The 17,768-nt window shown below is 47.3% G+C and overlaps 1 protein-coding gene across 3 annotated transcripts; it reads left to right on the forward strand.

The window, feature by feature from the left end:
* The first annotated feature begins 88 nt into the window (after positions 1-88).
* On the forward strand, positions 89-12,792 carry AKAP8L (A-kinase anchoring protein 8 like). 3 transcript variants are annotated; one of them, XM_069797589.1, is made up of 14 exons: positions 121-184; positions 1,630-1,744; positions 2,766-3,006; positions 5,123-5,591; positions 6,028-6,151; positions 6,318-6,373; positions 7,020-7,056; positions 8,447-8,555; positions 8,918-9,059; positions 9,484-9,589; positions 10,148-10,278; positions 11,105-11,200; positions 11,691-11,864; positions 11,922-12,792. In XM_069797589.1, the coding sequence occupies exons 2-14, from the start codon at positions 1,633-1,635 to the stop codon at positions 12,186-12,188; spliced, it is 2,064 nt and encodes a 687-aa protein (XP_069653690.1). In that variant the 5' UTR covers positions 121-184; positions 1,630-1,632; the 3' UTR covers positions 12,189-12,792. The 3 variants fall into 3 exon arrangements, with proteins under 3 accessions (XP_069653691.1, XP_069653690.1, XP_069653689.1); XM_069797590.1 differs by having other exon boundaries at positions 89-184; positions 1,630-1,662; positions 11,691-12,792; XM_069797588.1 differs by having other exon boundaries at positions 126-184; positions 11,691-12,792.
* Positions 12,793-17,768: the final 4,976 nt, after the last annotated feature.

The following is a 17,768-nucleotide window of genomic DNA, read 5'->3' on the forward strand; positions in this document are numbered from 1 at the left end:
TGAACCAACGGCTGCCGGGCGCGGGGAGGGGGGGTGGGGGGGTGGATCGCCGACCAATGAGAGCGGGGCAGGCGGAGCGGCGCGACCAATGGGGCGGGGGGGGCGGGGCTCGCGCGCCGCCGTTACCGTCTCGCGCAGGAGGAGGCGGCGGCGGGCGGCGGCGCCGCCATCATGAGTTACTCAGGTGAGGGGCGGCGGCGCAAGATGGCGGCGGGGGCGGCCCCCGCCGGGGAACCGGGACGCGGTCGAGGGCTCTGCCGCGGTCCCCGCCGGGTCTCGGGGGTGGTGGTGAGGCCGGGGACGGGGAGAGGCCGGAGCTCTGCGGGACGACCGGGCCCCTTGAGGGGTGACGGGCGCTGCCGCCTCGCCCGGCCTCGTCCCGTTCCCCTGTCAGCGGGGCTTCAGGGCCGGGAGGTTGGTTCTGCCGCCTCGGTCCGTCGGGTTCTCACCCCCGGGATTCCGGTCCGGTGCTCCCCGGGTACCCTCAGGCCGGGGGCAGGGGGAGCCGCCAGCCTCTCCCTGGCAGAGAAGGCGAGTGAGCCAGGCTCTTCCTTCTGACAGAAAATTGATTTATTTTTTAATCAAGCTTAATGAGGTTCCCTCTGATTTCTGCCTGGTGGTGGTGGCTGGACAGGAATTCCTCATCCTCGCTCAGGTCACGGCTGTAACTCTCCTCCTCGCCTGATTTAGTGGCAATTTTGCCTTTTTCTCCTTTTAATCTTGACGTTTTGAGACCTCTGCTGGCTCCTAGAGCGGCATCTCTGCTCACCTGTGGAGTACGGTGGGTGTAGGAAGCGATTTGCTGCTTTATTCAGTGTCAACTGTTTTGGGTGGAAGTGGCTCAGGTTGTAACGGTGACACCGGGGGGGAGGAAAAGAAAAAGAAAATTAATAAATTAGCTGCCTTCTGGGAAGGGGAGTTTCTAATTAAGGGGGAAATCACAATGACAACCTACAAGGTAACATTGCTTTCCCACAGCACGCGTGTAGCTTCGTGCGAAGCAGAGCCGTGTGCATACGTACCCTGGTTAATGAGGGTGTAATTGCTTTGAAAATTAACATTGGGCTAACGGTTTCTTGACTGGGGAGCACGGGATGTCGGTGTCCAGACCGTGTCTTTCCATCCCAGTATCTTCCCATCTTCCAGCTGATTTCCTGCAAGGGCAAAGTGCAGAGATGCCGTCGAGATACGTTTTGCCTCAAAGGGCGTCTGAATGTCAGTCCTGGGAGGCTGCAGGTTGGCGAACGATGGGATTAAAACTTCCCGATGTGTCCCAGGTCCTCTCTTTTTAGGCGTTAATGGGAGCGGGGTTTATTCTGTGCGAGACCCCTCTAGCTTTCTCAAACGCTTCGCCTCCGCTCCCAAAATACTTGGTCGTGGAAATCGTTACCAAGAGCTCAGCTTGAAATTAAACCCTGGATTTTCTGTAAGAGGGGCAAAGGATGTTCTTCTTGTGGGGACGTCATTGCTGGGGCGACGTTAAGGTCTGATTTCTTCAATATTTGGTGCAAGACTTGTGGATTATTGGGGGCGTGGCTCCATTTTGACGCTGGGTAATGAGAATGTCTTCGGCCGCAACTGCCACTCTAACAATCAACTCGTCTCTAATTGCTTTTTGCCCTTTTCTAGGTTATGGAGACTGGAACTCTGGGACGAACAGAGGCAAGTACAGTAAAAACTGGAGTAATGGTTTATTACCTTCCACTTCAGATCTGTTTCCTGAGCCTGAGGGAGACGCGCCGAGGTCGGTGATGAACAAGCGCCGTCCCCGCCGCAGCACAGACCCCGTGTAGTCTCTTACTGTTCCACCTCTGTGACATTTTTCTTCTTTATTTTAAAAATCCACGTTGAAGCCAACAGAGAACTTTGTTGCTGTTCCTGGTTGCACAGGAAAACTGTTCTAGGCGGAATATTTGGGTTTGGGGGTTGTTTTCCACCCCCCAAAAAAACCCCTTTCTGCCACTTGGAAAACCTGAATGAAGTCAGTGTAGGTGATGATGTAAATCGAGGCTTGGGGAGACAGCAGAAATACAAACTCCCTCTCCACGCATGCCAGCAGCCAAACAAAAGGGCCGGGGAAAGAAAAACCTAAATTTTAAGCCTCAACAGGCTTTTAATTGGCTTTGTGTGTTATTCTTACACTGGGTTTTTTTTTTGGTTTATAACAGTTTTGGCTTCTTTAGCAAGAGGAGAAGTCTCTCTGTCGCTTTCTGATAGAAAATGTTTGGAAAACGCTAGGCCGAAAGTGTTTTTGCTTTCAGTGCTCGGCTGTACTGTCTTTGGTGAGGGCAGGTACGCGCTATAGCGTCATCCTTTTGGATTTAAGGGGTTATAAAGCAGTTTAATAGGTTCTGGCAAAGGTATGTCCTAGCTGCATTCGTCTGGCTACCAACAGCTTTGTATCAAACTAAAAACCGGCTTAAAATGGTTCTTCGCGTTCTCTGTGTTACCTCAAAACAGGTTTTTATGGAGGCTCTGCCTTGGTCATGTTTATTCCTCTCCTGAGCAGGTTAGACGGAGGAAGCTATAGGCTGTGGCTGTGTTTTATGGGACTTGGGCAAGCGAATTGTTCCCTTAAACCTTTATGAGCTCAACAGTTCAAAGTTTATAGGTGACTTAGATAGAAAGTTGAGTTGGTTTTTTTTGTTTGTTCGTGTTTTTTTTAACTCCCTGTGATGCTTGCTTGGGGCATCTTAATTCAAATTAAAATATTTGCGAACCTGGATAACTGGAAATAAATCCAGGTCTTATTTTTGTTGTTCCAGGTTATGAGGGATACAGTTACGGCTATGGATACGGCCAGGATAACTCGGGTAATTACGGATATGGCATGGCCACTTCGAACTCCTGGGAAATGGCCAATTCGGACGTTGACATGAACCCCGACGGTTCGGGCGGCAGCAACGCTGACGCCGTCATTGCGAAAATGAACCAGCGCTTAGACATGGTGTCGCACATGGATACGGACACGATGCAAGGAGGGCACTACGGATCTGGTGGAGACAGGTGAGTGCAGGGCACGAGGCGAGGAGATGCTGTAACGATCTGCTGCTCGTTAAGAGTCGTTGCTGCTCCGTTTGTTCCTTGCTGGTCTCATTCTTACCTTTTCTGGTGTTGTGACTCAAGTGAGCGTCCATAGCTGGCTCAGCCATCCTCCTCTCGCCTGCTGTAACTGTAAAATAGGATTTTATACTAAGTTTTCATCCGTGTCTGGCAAAAAAATTCCACATTTGGGGCTTACAGTGCAGCTTTTCCAGCAGTGGCTGAAATTTGGGTTCTTCAGTGAAATGATAATTATAAGCAATGTTCTCACGAGCTTGCTTATGTACTTCTAGAGCAGTGCTAAGGAAAATAAGGCACTATTTCATGCTTAAATCTGAATTTAAATTACTAATTTTGATTAATAGATTAACCTCTGCTGCTGCAGTGAGGTTTTTGTAGCCAGTGTCGCAGTAGATGCTCAGCTCTACGATGTAGTCAGCTCCTTGCTGATCTGTGTTAATGTTTAAGTACTAATAAATAGGATTCTTTCCCTAAAGACTTCTTACTTACTAACACACACTGTGAGTTTTGAGCGAGGACTTGGTATTTCTGCAGGGCGACTACTTACTCCAGGTTTTTAATGCCTTAAATAAGTAAAGCTATGTTAGACAAAGTAAAATTCAGGAGTAAATATTAATAAATGTGAAGTGACTGTCTTCTACTCCACTCTTACAATTCCAAAACAGTAACTCTCTTAAGAAATGATACGTCCGTACTACTATATCAAATCGATTTGTTTTGGTCACTTGCTCGGTTTAACTGTGCTGGAAAGGGTTTGCCAAATCATTCCCTGGACTCTTGTCCCTTCAGACATCATTTTGGGCTTCTCCACTTCGATCTCGTGCACCAGCGGTCGCCTGCTTGCAGGCATGCTCCTGCCGGCGGCGTGTTTCCACTGACTTGGCACTGCCGCACCAGTTGGGATGGGATAGGTTTTATTAAAAAGCTAAAAATTTCTTGCTCTGTGCAGGAAATAATGAGAAACACAGTAAGGGAAAGATAAATCACTTGGAGAATATCAGCTCTGGGCTATAACGGAGCAGAAAAGGAGCTGCTCACCCTCCAGCTGCTCTGGCTTACGTGTAATCGGACACTGGCAGTTCCTCCATTGGTGCCTGGTCTGATTTTGTAGCCCCAACATCTCTCCTTTTATCAGCGGGGTGACTTTCTTCTGACCTTGGAGCCATGATAACATTTTTTCCCCCTGCTGATTCTGATCTCTGTGGTTTCAAGGCCTTGCTGTAAAGTGCAGTGGCAAGGAGGTCATGCTTTGACGAGGCTCGTTAGTTCAGCATCACAATCTTTTCTCATGCAGCAGGTTTCTTCCTCGCCTGCCTTGTTGGTCAGAGTGCTGCTGGCAAGCACACAAAGCCTTAAATTCCAGTACGAAGCATTTTAGTATTGCAGAATGTAAAGCTAAAAATCCTCTGTGGCCTCATTTTTAGGAGGAAAAAAGGTTTTAAAATAGGTGGGGCATATGTTGGCTTTCCAGCTGGGGACAACAGGTCGTTAATGGATGGATTGCATATGGGGAGTGAGGAAGGGTGGATCTGGAATAGGTCTTTGATTGTGCCAAGGTGTTCCTTGAGTAGCAAATCTCAGTGTTCCGGGAAGTATTTCTGGATAAGGTGAAACTTGCTGTGACAATGAGCAGCTCTTGGTTCTCTTCAGCTGCTCCTAAAGTTCTTTTTGAGCCCAATATTTGGGAGTGGGGACAAAGTGATAAGCCCCCACCTCAGCTGGTGAAGGAACCTTTGCTCAATGTGCTTGGTTTTTTTTATTCATTTAAAATATTCTGGTAATTCTGGAAGAAACAGATGGTTCAAGGGGCTCCCTGGCATCAGGGTTTTCCTGTGTCTAAAGGTCTCTGGTTCTTCCACCAGCGGGACTGAAACCTTGAAGCTCTGTCACCAGCTCCTGCTGGTCCATGTCTTGTCCCGCTCCGCAGTGAAATATGTCCCATGTTGAGTGACACATCTGCTGATTGAAAAATAAACTTAAAAATCTGTTTGGAAGGGTTTTGTTTGCTTCACCTCTGCTACCGTTTCTCAGTGGTGTCTCACTGACGCATCTCTTGCAGGTACGACTCATACGAATCCTACGACTCGAGGTCTTCGATGAATGACCGTGACATGTACCGATCTAGCTACGATTACAACGAGTCTGAACACGACAACGATAACGCCTATGAAGGTCACTATGACAACTTCTATGGGAACCGCCGGGATCAATACCAGAACAGAGCACGGGATAACTTTGGTCAACGGGGTCAGAACTGGGGTAGAGACGGACGCAATAACAGACCCATGGCGTCTTCCTATCCTGGGCGCATGGGCGGACAGTGGAACGAGCCTCCGCAATCAATGGGATCACGAGGTCTCGGTCCCCACGGATCCTCCAGGCTTCCTTCCCTCTTCTCCCACAACATTATCCCAGAACTCAGCATGTTCCAGGGAATGCGAGGTTTCTCGGGAAATATGCGTTACGGAGGAGGAATGATGAAACAACGGATGAGGAGAAACTGGAAAATGTGGGACTCGGATTTTAAAGTAAGTACTTGTGCGATATCCTCCCACCTGCTTGGCTCGAATGAGAGACTTTATTTCCCAACAGACCCACATGTCCTGTAGCAAAGGGCTCCAAAATACTCTCTGGGAAGCGATAATGTATAATTCTGCATGTTACTGGCTCGGTAGTATGTTTTCTCCTAAGCAAACTGAGGAGGAGAGCAGTATTGATACATGAGATGTTTTAATCCTAAAAACTTTGTTTTCTGAGGGTAGGAGAATATTGCAGCCCTTCGTGGCTTAATCTTCTATATTACGGGATAGAGGTGTGGTGGATTATGTCCTTCCTGATCAACTCTGCCTGTCAGAAACTCAATGCAGGAAGCTTAACTCACTAAAAATGAGTAAAATAAGACATTGCTGGCTGCAGAGGGCACCTGCTTGTGTTGCAGGGATTAACCTTTCTTTTCTCTCGCAGCCCCAGAAAAAGAAAATCAAAAAAGATCCCACCGCGAAGAAGCGGAAGCAAACAAACAGCTCCGATGAACCCGACAGCAAGGCAGCAAAGACAGACGGCTCCGATAACTCCGACTCTGACAACGGTAAGAGTGGAGCAGCTTTGCGACATGCTCGGGAGCGATATAAAGCTGCCACTGTCTTTATTTTCGGCAGAGCTGTCGTGCTTTGCCACACGTTTAACGTGGTGGCAAAATTGTTGGTGTTGATCTGGGTAACCTCTCTTTATGCTGACTGTGCTGTTTCTTTCAGAGGAGGGAACAGAAGGAGAATCAGGAGAAAAAGAGGAGAAGGAGGGCTCCAGAGGTGTAAGTTACTCTTGGAAACTACTTTATTGTGATTAAAAGCTGTAGTTCTGGTTGGTGAGGGGATAATCCTGGACTCCCATGTTACTCCCACACCAAGCCAGGTGGTGGAGGCTTGGACAAGTTGGGGGGAGTGGATGGAAGCAAAATGCTCCACCAAGGGACACATGGACATTACGGGGGCTTCCCAGCTACAGCCACCAGCCGCAACATCACTGCGAGACACTTTACGGTGTCAAAACGCAGTAAAACACCCGTACACAAAGAGCTTTAAGTAAGGAAAACCCCCAAATCAATTGCCTGCAACGTGGAGAATCCGCAAGTGTGGGATTATGTTGCCTCGCTCTAGATGGGGACTGAAGGCACCCGTCTGCCGGTGCCCTTCAGCTTGGTGGGGGGAGGTCTCTCGCGTATAAGACCTGCAGGTGTTGTAGAAACATCTCCTGCCGAGCGAGCAGGTGCTATGCTGGATTTCCCCGCACTAAGGGAGCGTGGAGCAGCCAGATCCGATGGAGATGTCGCTTCTCCGTGCGGTGCTTTGAGTGCCTGGGGAGGGTTTGAGAGGCAGCAGGCTGGTGAAGGTGTCAAACCAGCCTCCAGACGTTCGCTTTTGCTAGACGGTTTTAACTTCGCAACGTTGCATTTTTAGGAAGGGGAAGATGAAGAAGGAAAAGATTCAGAGAAAGGTGAGTTGGTGTGCACGACGGCTCGTTTGCGCTCCGAAGCTCTGCGCAGAGCACAACCCCCCTCCAGTCGAGTGCTCCGACCTGGCCAGAAGAGATATTTCCAATTAAATCCGATGGGTTTATTTAGGCTCCTTCGGTTCTTAAGAGTCCATTTGCCTTGTGGCTTCGCTGTCCCTTCTGGTCCGTTGCGTCTTGGTGACCTGAGCTAAACCTCTGCACCTTCTCGCTGAAGGGCAATTTGGCTTCTGCGCGTGTCCACAAGTCCCCTGGGGACGCTGGTCTGGTGCTGCGATAGCCATCAGAGGTGGGGTCCTACGAGCGAGAGCAGTCAAGGCTCTTGTGTGTGAGGCTCTGGTGGGATTGCAACGCCATAGCCAGGCGGAGAAATACGGGGAGGGCCCTTCCCAGGGCACCAATTCATTTGCTCTTCAGGATGAGACCTGTCAGATCTCCGCTGACGGGGGGACAGGGGACTAGCTCAGCTGTAATGTCTGCATTTAGTCAGATGAATCCCATCCTTTGTGTCTGCTCAGGGATAAGGAAGTGCTGTAAAAGCCCTGCTAGGGAGGAGCTGGATCCCTTGGTCAAGGTAGGTTGGTGAAGCTGCTAGCCTGGGGCTTAGGGAACCAGATTTAATTTCCCGCTGTGCCCTAGACTTGACTTTGGTTAAGTTGTTTGGGCTGTGAAACGGGATGGAGCTTCCTGGCTTGGAGAGACAGGGCCGGTCGGAGAAGCACTGCGATACCCAAAGGGAGCTGAGAGAAGCAGGAGGGCTGGAAGGAAACCTCCTGGCAAGATGCGTGGGGGGGTCCTTGCCGCCCGTCCTGCCAGTGGGCAGCGTAAATTTGAGCCTGGGACGTGCCCATGCGTATGCCAGGGCGGGCGGACAGAGAAGCAGCTTTTCTGTCCCCAAAGTGGTGTAAATTCATCCCCCTTACCCAAGCTTTATTGCATTGCCAGTGTTCACTTTGGGGCTGAACAAATCTGAGCAGGTGGTACTAAAAAAAAAAAAAAAAAAATCCTGTAACTAATTAATACTTAAAATCTCATAAAACTAGTAGTAGCAAACAGTAATTAAAATAAAGGGCTGGGAAACCACGTTGGAATCTTTCTGCTGTGGTTCTCCCCTCTGCCCCCCACCTGCCAAGCTTGTCCCAGTGCAGCTTTTTTTTGGAAAAAGCTAATTGGGGGGGGGGGGGGGGGGCAGCACTGTTGTATAAACCAGAGGTTTATCTGTAGTTGGCTGGTGGGAGCAGCTTCTCGACTCTACGGTGTTTCTCGATTGTGTGGGTTGGTCGGGCTGACGACTAAACTTGTCTAGGGAAATTCTCTTTAATCAGGTGGTGTCCTCAAGTAGTGCCCTGAAATACAACCTGCTTTAAACACTTAGGTGCTTTAACAATTCAAGAAGAGATCAGTCAAATCAAACGCAAATTGCAGGCGGGCAAGAAAACTCAAGAGAGACAAAAGAAGAGGCATCGGGATCGCATGGTAGAAAGGTAACATCTCCTATTTTATTTTGGTTTTTTTTAGTGATGTCGCTTTCTTCTCTGGGACCATAGTACTTGCAGCCAGGGTCCATCCTTTTGTTTCCAGTTGTTCCAGTGTTTTGTCTGTTCCTTGTAGAAACTGCTTTGCTCTCCTGCTAGTCTTCTTGCCATCCATGCTTAAAAGATAAATAGAAATGGGAAAGCCTCTGGGAAACATCCTGTAAATGTTTAAAGGGTTGGAGACTTCATGAGTTTATCTGCCACCCCTTAAACATAGTGAGGGAGTAGATCCAGTGAGAAAGCAGTGCCCTGTAGAGCTGGAATGGACTGGTTTGAATATCACTTCCCTTCGCCTCCGACTCTCTCAACAGGATCCAGTTTGTTTGTTCGTTATGCAAATATCGGACCTTCTATGATGACGAGATGAACAGTCACCTTGAGAGTAAATTCCATAAGGAACACTTCAAGTTTGTCGGCACCAAGTTGCCTCAACAAACAGCTGACTTTCTCCAGGTGAGCCTCTGGTTATGTTTCTGTCCTCTGGGTTTCAGAGTTTGGGGTTGTATTATTATTATTATTTATGATTTTGGAGATGCTGTAAAGCTCCTGAACTGCCTCTCTAAGTAACTGTTGTGGAAACCACTAGAGAAGGTGGAGTAAAGTTGGGCTAAAGCATCAGAGCTCTGCCTTGACTGCCCTCTTCTTTTGAAGAGGTCATTTAACCTCTGGTTTTACTGGTTGGACTGGTAGGAAATAAAGTACTTGCCCACCATGGATTTTGGTGGCCGGAATGGGTGACTTAAGTGCTGAAAGGCAGTGCTACCTGCAGGACAACGTGTGGTGGGATTTGTAGGATCTTTAGGATGAGCACGCTAGAGAGGTGCACCTAAAAGTGGTGGTGGGGGAAAAGATTAATATGATATATTCTGCCGTACAGGAATATGTCGCTAATAAAACTAGGAAAACTGAAGAGCGTCGTAAAGCAATTGAAGACATTAACGCGGTTATTCAGCAGATTTACAGGGACCAAGATCTTACGCAAGGTAAGAGGTCCTACCTGTGTGCGTGCGAGAGTTCCTTTGTCAAACGTATTGGCTGCCTCGTCAACTCTATAAATAGCAAAACAGTAAAAAGTAGTAAAAAGCGGGAGGGGAAGAACCTGCTGGTGTTGCTGAAGAGTAAAACCTACTGTCTGCTCAAGTGCACCGTCAGGCACTTCAGGTTATTAGCTGGCTTTGTGGACACCAGCTAAATGATTAGCTGGCTGAAGAGATTTTTTTTTTCTTGCAAACCTGCAGTGCTGATGCAGCTGCAGCTCGCGTCACTCATTGTTGTGGCATGCAGCCAGGCTTGTATCTGGGCCAGCGGTATTCTGTTAACCTGGCTGTATATAACACACACTCCGCTTGGCTCCTCTCCTGCTCCCTGGGAAGACTGTTTTGATGCCAGTGGAAGGGTTAAAACCGAGTTTGTGGTGGTTAAAACCGAGTTTGTGGTGGTTAAAACCTGAGTTTCTAAATGCAGGCTGGAGTAAAATCTGGAACACAGCACAAATCCCTAGATTATTTTCTACTTAATACCGTTCTTATCTTCCTTTTCAGATGTTGGTATGGAGCATTTTATTAAGAAGGTGGAGGCGGCTCACTGTGCTGCGTGTGACCTCTTCATCCCAATGCAGTATGGCATCATCCAGAAACACTTGAAGTCGCTTGACCACAACCACAACCGCAGGGTGAGTGGGCAGCCTGGTGCCTCACGGGTCTTGCAGGCTTCAGCTGCAGTAACAGGAGCACGAATTTGGATGGGTTTAGTTCATGTGGTTCCTGAAACCAGGGAGAACTTGTCTTCATCCTCTTCAGTGCTTCTCTCGACAGTCTGCAGTTAATTTTGATGTTCTTGTGTCCCCAGAAACTTTCCCTTTGCAAAAGCTGGCAAGCAAGATGTTAGCGGGATTATAACACCTTTGGCAAAGCCTCGTGCTGATCTGAAAACAAGATCTTGTGTCTCTTGCCCCGTTTCTTGCAAAATAAACAGCTTTCTGACTCCCCCACTTCCACGTACATGTAGGATGATGTTGTTACAAGCTTTACTATACCCACGAGCAGTGATCCGAGGTGATGGCTGTCAGACGACAGCTCTTTCTAAGATACATCTATCGGCACACAACTGTAAATCTTGACGCGTTACTGTGGCGATGTTGAGCAGGCTGCATTACCATCTGCAGCGCTCAGCTGTTCAGCCGTCCTTTGCTCCCCATACCTCAGCAAAATCAAAATTCAAAATTTCAGACTGAAAGATGAAACGATCCTGCTGGTAGAAGTGTGTGAAACAACCCACGTGGCTTTTCCTTGGCTGCCTGATACTCACCTTTCTGAAGCACAGAATTTAGGGAATGTGCAGAAAATAGCAGATTTCTTAAATATTGCTGTGTTGCCACCTACCCAAATACCAAAGTGTGCTCTGTAGCCTGTTGTCCGCCACTGAGCTGTGCCTAATGATTGGCCTCGTGAGTTAATTAAGAACAAAGTCTAAGTGCAGTTTTTTGTCCTCCCGTACAGGCTATGATGGAGCAGTCCAAGAAATCGTCGCTAGTAGTTGCAAGGAGTATTCTCAACAACAAACTAATCAGTAAGAAACTGGAGCGGTACCTGAAGGTAGGTATTTGCGGAGCAGCTTGGCATGGGGTCAAGCTGATAGCAAGGCTTCCGTGCTGTAGGAATTTCACGGTAGCTGCTGTCGACTTATGAAGGTGCTTATTAGCTGAACCTTGAGGTGATTTGGGGAGTTTTTTTGATAATATGTCGGATTCCTGGTTGCTGGTCATCAAGTCTCAACAGTGCAGATGACTTCATCTGTCATCTTCTGCCTCACATGTTACACTGAACCCTGAGCGAGCAGGATGAGCAAGGCCTCCAGCTTAAACTTTGGCCACAGGCCTGACCGTTGCGCTGTTGCTGCTAATATTAGTGTTGATTTGAATTCTCGAGGCAGCATCTGCTTTCAGGAGCTGCTCACTTGACTGCTTTCAGTGCAACCATTACTCTAAAATTACTGGGAGGGTTTGCTGGCACGTAGCCGGTGTGAATTCCTCGAAGCAGCCAGAGATAAACTCACAGCAGATGAATGTTTGTCTTCTGTTTTTAGGGTGAGAATCCTTTCACGGATGACCCAGAAGAAAAAGAAGAGCATGAGGAAGGAGAAGGGGGAGCCAGTGGAAATGCAGAGGAAGGAACAGCAGAAGGAGCAGATGGAAACAAAGATGAGGAGGAAAATCCAGAAGAAGAAAATCCAGAGGAGGAAAATCCAGAAGAGGAAAATCTGGAAGAGGAAAATCCAGAAGAAAATCCGGAGGAGGAAAATCTAGATGAGGAAAACAAGGATCCTGAAGAGAACCCAGAAGCAGAAGGTGCTGAAAATGAGGGGGAGCAAGAAGAAACAGGGACAGAGACAGAAATCGAGGCACAAGCACAAACAGAGGTGGAGCCGGATGCAGAAAACACGGAGGAGCAGACTTCCCCACCTGCAGAGGAATCTCTCCCTGAGGAAGAAGAGCAACAGCCAGTAGAAGGCGTGGAAGTAGAAGATGAGGAGGAAGAAAGTGAGGAAGCTGCTGCAGCACAAGAGGATGAGGATGCGGAGTAAACTCTGGAGGGGGAAGCTGATGTGTAAAAGACCTGACGTATTTTGTTGTGATTTTTTTTTTAAACATAACTGTATCTGTGAATTTCATAACGTGTTTTGAGTTCTCATTCTACTAAACTCACTTAGGCAGTGGAAGCCTTTACCTGTAAAGTGATTTTTTGGGAAAATAGAGGAATTTTTTTTACCCAGATCTTCATTTTAGTAGCTAGGTTTTGTGCGTTCTCTGTTTTTTAGATGGCTTTGTACTAGGAGAATTTCCTTTTGAGCATGTGTGCAAACCAGTGCTACTTCACAATCTGGCAAACAAAACCTCTTCTCTTCCCCCTGAATTTAAACTTTTCTATATTTAACAAAGATGTGGTTTGTTCCCTTAGCCTGTCTGGAAACATCAGAAATTTGGTTCCGGGGTTTTAATTTCTGCAGTGTACGCCGTTAAGGTTCTGCGTAACTTCCATGTGACTGTAATATTCCCCCCTGATGTTTTATTCTTCCTTTTAATGCGGAGCGAAACTAAGTGGTGTCGACATTGTATTGTTTGTAAAATGCTTTCATTTTAAAGGTGAATGTTTTGGTGGGTGGAGATAAAAGGACTATCCTGAGATTACCTGTGACTCTGCCTTAATTTCTGGTGCCCTGGTAAAGCTTGCGAGAGGTTGGAGGCTTAGAACTGGTCTACAAAGCCTGCGTCTCCATGTTCTGGTTCAGGATTTGGGTTCAGCTCAGCTTTCCTCTCTTCATTCAGCACTGCAGATGGAGCCGACTTAACCTGTGTTAGCAGTAAACACTTGGTTGAAGCTGTCATTGGTTAATCATCACCTGGAGTACGGATTCTCCTTCCTGAAATGAGGGAGAAGTAAAGAAATTAGTTTCCATGACACCGCAGAGGTTATTCCTGCTACAGAGGAGTGGCTGGGAGCTTTCCTGCTGGATGGGTTGACAGATGAGGACGTGCTTAGCCTTGAATCGCCAGCGTGACGCCAAATCCAGTCTTACAAACTTCCAACTTGGTGCAAATTGTTTGTACGAGAGAAGTTTTCCCCAGCAATGCGGAGAAAGGGAGGTTTAAGCATTAATATGAAGACAAAGTGCCGAGACTGCTCCCGACCTCAAACCCCTTTCCTCCAGCACGGGTCCCTGGTGGCAGCGACTGCCGGATGCTTCAGTTGTGCCCGTGAAGTCGTCTGCGAGCTAATGGGATTGCAAGATGGATGAGATGAGCTCCATGAGAGGGAACGTTTCACCTGCTCCATGCCAGGGAGATTTATTACCCGTGAAAACACCGAGCTCAAGTCCTGAACTGTTTATCCTGGTATTGCCCACTTGGCTTCCTGAGCAGTGAACCCACCTCCTGCAGACAGACATCTCAGACTAGTCCTGGAAGATTCTTTTCCAAACATAATTAATAGCCTGAGTCACTAAATACCTCATCGGGGTTGGAAGGAATTTGGCTCATTCCCTCTTGTGCGGGTATGGCTTGATCCCGAGGTTGACCCTGGGAGCTGTTGGGTGTCAAGGGAGTTGGCTGCTACTTGCTTCCACCTCTTGCATGGGTTTAATCGGACATCTAGCACTTTTGAGGTGTTTTAGCATATTGAGCCTGATCCCCCAGATCTCTCTTCGATGCGTGTTTGAGCTCAGTGGCGTAATTACCGCTGAGTGCCGTTTGCATGCTGCGGGAATGAACGGGGTGTCTTGGAGGGCACTGGTGGCACTGGGGGATAATTTTGAAGGCTGTAAAACAGGAGAAGGGGATGCCTCGGAAGCGTAATCTTCACACATTTTTGCTTTGAAGGCAGACGGGCATTCAGCTAGCCACCTTCATCTGTTCAAATTTAGCCTGTGCCAAGAAAAGAGTCTCAATTCTGTCGCCTCCTTTTTACAGCTGCTGGCTTTTCCTCCTTACTCAGCAGAGTTTTGTGGTGATTTCCAGGTTTCTTCCTGCTTTTCTCTGTAGAAACCCTCTGATCTAGATTTACTTAGCTGATGAAAACAACTGAGCTTGGCTTCGTTGAAGTGTTAAGACCTGTGCTCTGCTTGCGTTTTTACTGCGTTTTAATTGGGGTGGAGTTTCAGAAAGCATTATTGGGAAATACCTTTGATTTAAGGTTTACTTAAGATAATTGATTCTTTAATCGGGGTAGGCTGCCTGTAACCTTAAATATTGGGTCCTGAAAATGGTGAGATCTCTGTGAGCCAGATGTTGTTTTTAAAAACAGACAAACCCCACCTTTATTTGTAATACAACGAGTTACACCTTCCTTATACCTTCCCCTTTCTGCTTTATTTCCTTACTTTCCCCTTTCTGCTGTCCCTGTTTCTCTAACGTACTATTATTCTGGCTTGAGAAACGAATTTTGAGAAGAGGCACCGCTGCGGGCTGCAGGTTGTGTGTTAAACACGGTGCTTCCCAGCTGGTTTTTCAGGAGATGACTCTTCACCTCCTGGTCAGCAAGGTCAGCACCTCCTCCTGTTCCCTTTCACCCACTCCAGAAGCGTTGGCATCAATCAAAACATCTGCAGAACTTCCAGCAGGGAACAGTGAGTGGAGTTCGGGCTGCTTGCTGCACTGGTTATCTTCTACCTATTGTTGGTTTGTTTGGTTTTATTTTTTCCACCCTGATTATCAACAAAGGGAGAGAAAATCAGCTGTCAGCATGAAAGAACAATTTGTAATTAATTCCCTTCTTGGGTAACTGTGGCACAGCCTGAGTGAGGTTACCTCAGTGTTCCTGACCTTCAGGTTGGAAGGAACATCTTGCCTCCTCATAGCAGAATCCAGCTTCTCCTTGTAGAGGTAAATTTTATCCTTTCAACAACTGCCTTTCAGGTCGCTTAACGGGCAAATTGTGCATTTCAGACACTCCCCTGTGCCGTTCTGCTGAGCTTTCTACCTTCTGGTGAGGGATTAATTGGACAACAGCCCCTCCCTTGGACTCTGAGCTTTGTGTTCCCTTTCAAAGGTCTGGCCAAGGAGCGAGTCCGTCTCAAGAGGCAGCTGGTGCGTGCGAGGAGGTTCTGAGCCCAGATTGCCATCTGTGCTGCCATATTGATGAGGTCGGGGCTCATCCAGTTTCTCAGGAGTGTTTGGGTCTTTACGGTTGCAACGTAACTGGGTCCTTATACACTAAATATTGCTGTGGGTTTGGCTTCTGAGTCAAAATCCTTGAATTAAGTGCAGATATAGATAGGCTGCGTAGGAAATGCTTAGTGCTCGTACATGTAGCATTAAGGTTTTCATGGCTCTGCGCTCCTCTAGGATGCAAGCAGTAAACTCCAAACATCTGACAACAATTAATTAGTCGTGCTAACTAAAACCCCCTTGGACTGCTCAAAGCCAAGCAGGATGGACCTCAGTCTGCCCATGATCCGCAGGAACATCCAAGCACCTCGTCCCTAGAGATGTCATGGACTCGGAGCACGTGAGCAGAGAAGAGGAGAGGCAAGGAAGCAGAAACTGGCTGGGTAGGGCTCAGAGAAGTCAGCAGGTGCTAAAATCCTCCTGCGTCAACTTCCCTGTAAATGCTTTCCCTGAACGAACTACCTCTTAAAATTGCTGATGAGTAAGCGATCGTGTAGAGTTCACCACAGCTCCTCCTGTGTGCTGGCTGCTATGAGGGACAGGCTTTAGGATAGAGGTGCTATACATCTGGCCGATAGTTCGATTTACCTGTCATGATGGTTTTTGGATGCTGCCGCTTTTCCTCAAGGAAAGGTGAGCCAAATTATTGATTTGGCTTGCTTCCCTCCATGCTTCATAGGTCTTCTAGCCCTATCCTGTGTTGATTTGTTGGAGAACATGCAGTTAAGTGCCACAATTCGAATTTATGCACCTCAGCATAAATAAGAGTGGGTGGGGGTTTTTAACACAGAATGCCCTTATGTCTGCTACAGCTACTGTGATACCCTCGGCAGTGGCCCTGGCTCGGCGGTGGTAGCAGGTTTAACTTTTATTTTCTGATTGTTCAGCCCAGATTTCAGTTTCTGCTTTTTGGGTATTTTATCATTTTAGTTAATTACAATAATTATAATCACTTGCACCGCTCTATAAATCCTGCCTGATCACCCCTGTGCCTAGCGCAATCTGCTTCTCTCCTCTAAAGTGGTACTTTTGTAGCACCTAAACAAGAAGGATCTGGGGAGGAGATTGCAGGAAAAATCCAGGGAAAGAAATTGCAGGAGGTTTTGAGGCGAGTTTTGGGGTGTTTTGGAGCAGACAGCCCATCTCCCAGCAGGATTTCCTGTGAATGTGCCCGGCCTTGTACCTCTGCTTCCTTCCGAGGTCTCCCAGCGCTGTAGGGAGCATCTTGCAGCGAGGAGTTCCGAGGCGCTTAAGCTTGCTGGGGTGTCTTATCGGTCATCAGCAGTTAAAGATGGCTGGTAGAACTTGTTTCTGTGGCATTACATATAGAAATGTACTGATAATACAGCAGGGCGGCACCCATTTAACTCCTTACTCTGACTGTGAAGTTGCCAACAGCTTCATGTTAATTTATTTTTATTATTTTAGATGAGAAACACATGAACAAGACTTTAAATGGTATTAGATTGAGGACTTCTTTCAAGAATATATCACCCAGAGCATCGTTTTGCAGTCTGAATGTTTCCAGGCTAGAAATCCAGATGTAATCCATAAGTAGTATTTCCCTAAGGTATGGAAATAATGGTAGTAGGATTCTGTAAGTCTCCAATCAACATGCTGACATGGCCATTTGTTATTAACACAAACCTTAAATTCTCCCGATTTCCTTCTCAAATCAGGAAATCAATTTATCTTGGCTCTTAATACCTGGCTCCTGTGCTAATTTCCAGAGTTAGCAGGTAAAGATTTTCTTTAGGCACCACCAATCCATTTTCCACCTCCTACAGAAGCAGTTCAGGTGTTTGTTCAGCCCTTCTGTCTAAAATAATTTGGGTTCTCTTCATCAGGCTCTGTATTCCCTGGGATTTATCTGAATTCTGTTAAAAATCCATTATCAGCCTCTGTGCTGTTCTGGCATCTGAGAGGGATGGAATAAACCCCTCTCTGCTCTTGGAGCTTTTATTTCCCCCCCTCAAACTTATCTCGCAACACTTCTGCTCCTGCTCCAACTTCTCCATCACGGCTGCAAACAGAACATCAAATGAAATCACCAAGTGGCACAGCGCAAACAAAAGGAGGTTGTTCCTTGCACAACTCAAACTGTGGAATTTCTTGGGTTTTAAATGGATTAAAATTTAAAAAGCAGAAAAAAAAAAAATCCCTCAGTAAGCAACAGGCATGGCTGAGCCACAAAATGGGGATATTTTGGGGGAGCAGTGTTAATGTCCTCACCCTGTTTTTATCTTCTGAAGAAGAAACATTGACCTGATGGTCTTAACTCTACCACTGCTCCCCTCTTCCATGATGAGCTGTTGCTGTTCCAGGAGTTTTCCTGGTTCTCCCACTGGAAGAGAAGCTTTTTCTCCTTCTTCCACATCTTTTCTCTTTTCTTTCAAGCTCCATTGATCGAACCTTGCTGGAGTTGAAGGATTGCTCCCTCCCTTGCAGTAAGTAGGTTCAATTTATACCAGGCTGAGCCAAGGTGCCGCAATTGTTCATCC

The sequence above is a fragment of the Haliaeetus albicilla genome, chromosome 11 (genome assembly GCF_947461875.1).
Source record: "Haliaeetus albicilla chromosome 11, bHalAlb1.1, whole genome shotgun sequence".
Lineage (NCBI taxonomy): Eukaryota > Metazoa > Chordata > Aves > Accipitriformes > Accipitridae > Haliaeetus > Haliaeetus albicilla.

Excerpts from the sequence above, each read along its gene's own strand:
- AKAP8L (XM_069797588.1), top strand. The coding sequence starts at position 1,633 with ATGGAGACTGGAACTCTGGGACGAACAGAGGCAAGTACAGTAAAAACT. Across the intron at positions 7,057-8,446 it reads AGGAAAAGATTCAGAGAAAG|GTGCTTTAACAATTCAAGAA; the intron begins GTGAGTTGGTGT and ends TTAAACACTTAG. Across the intron at positions 10,279-11,104 it reads ACCACAACCACAACCGCAGG|GCTATGATGGAGCAGTCCAA; the intron begins GTGAGTGGGCAG and ends CCTCCCGTACAG.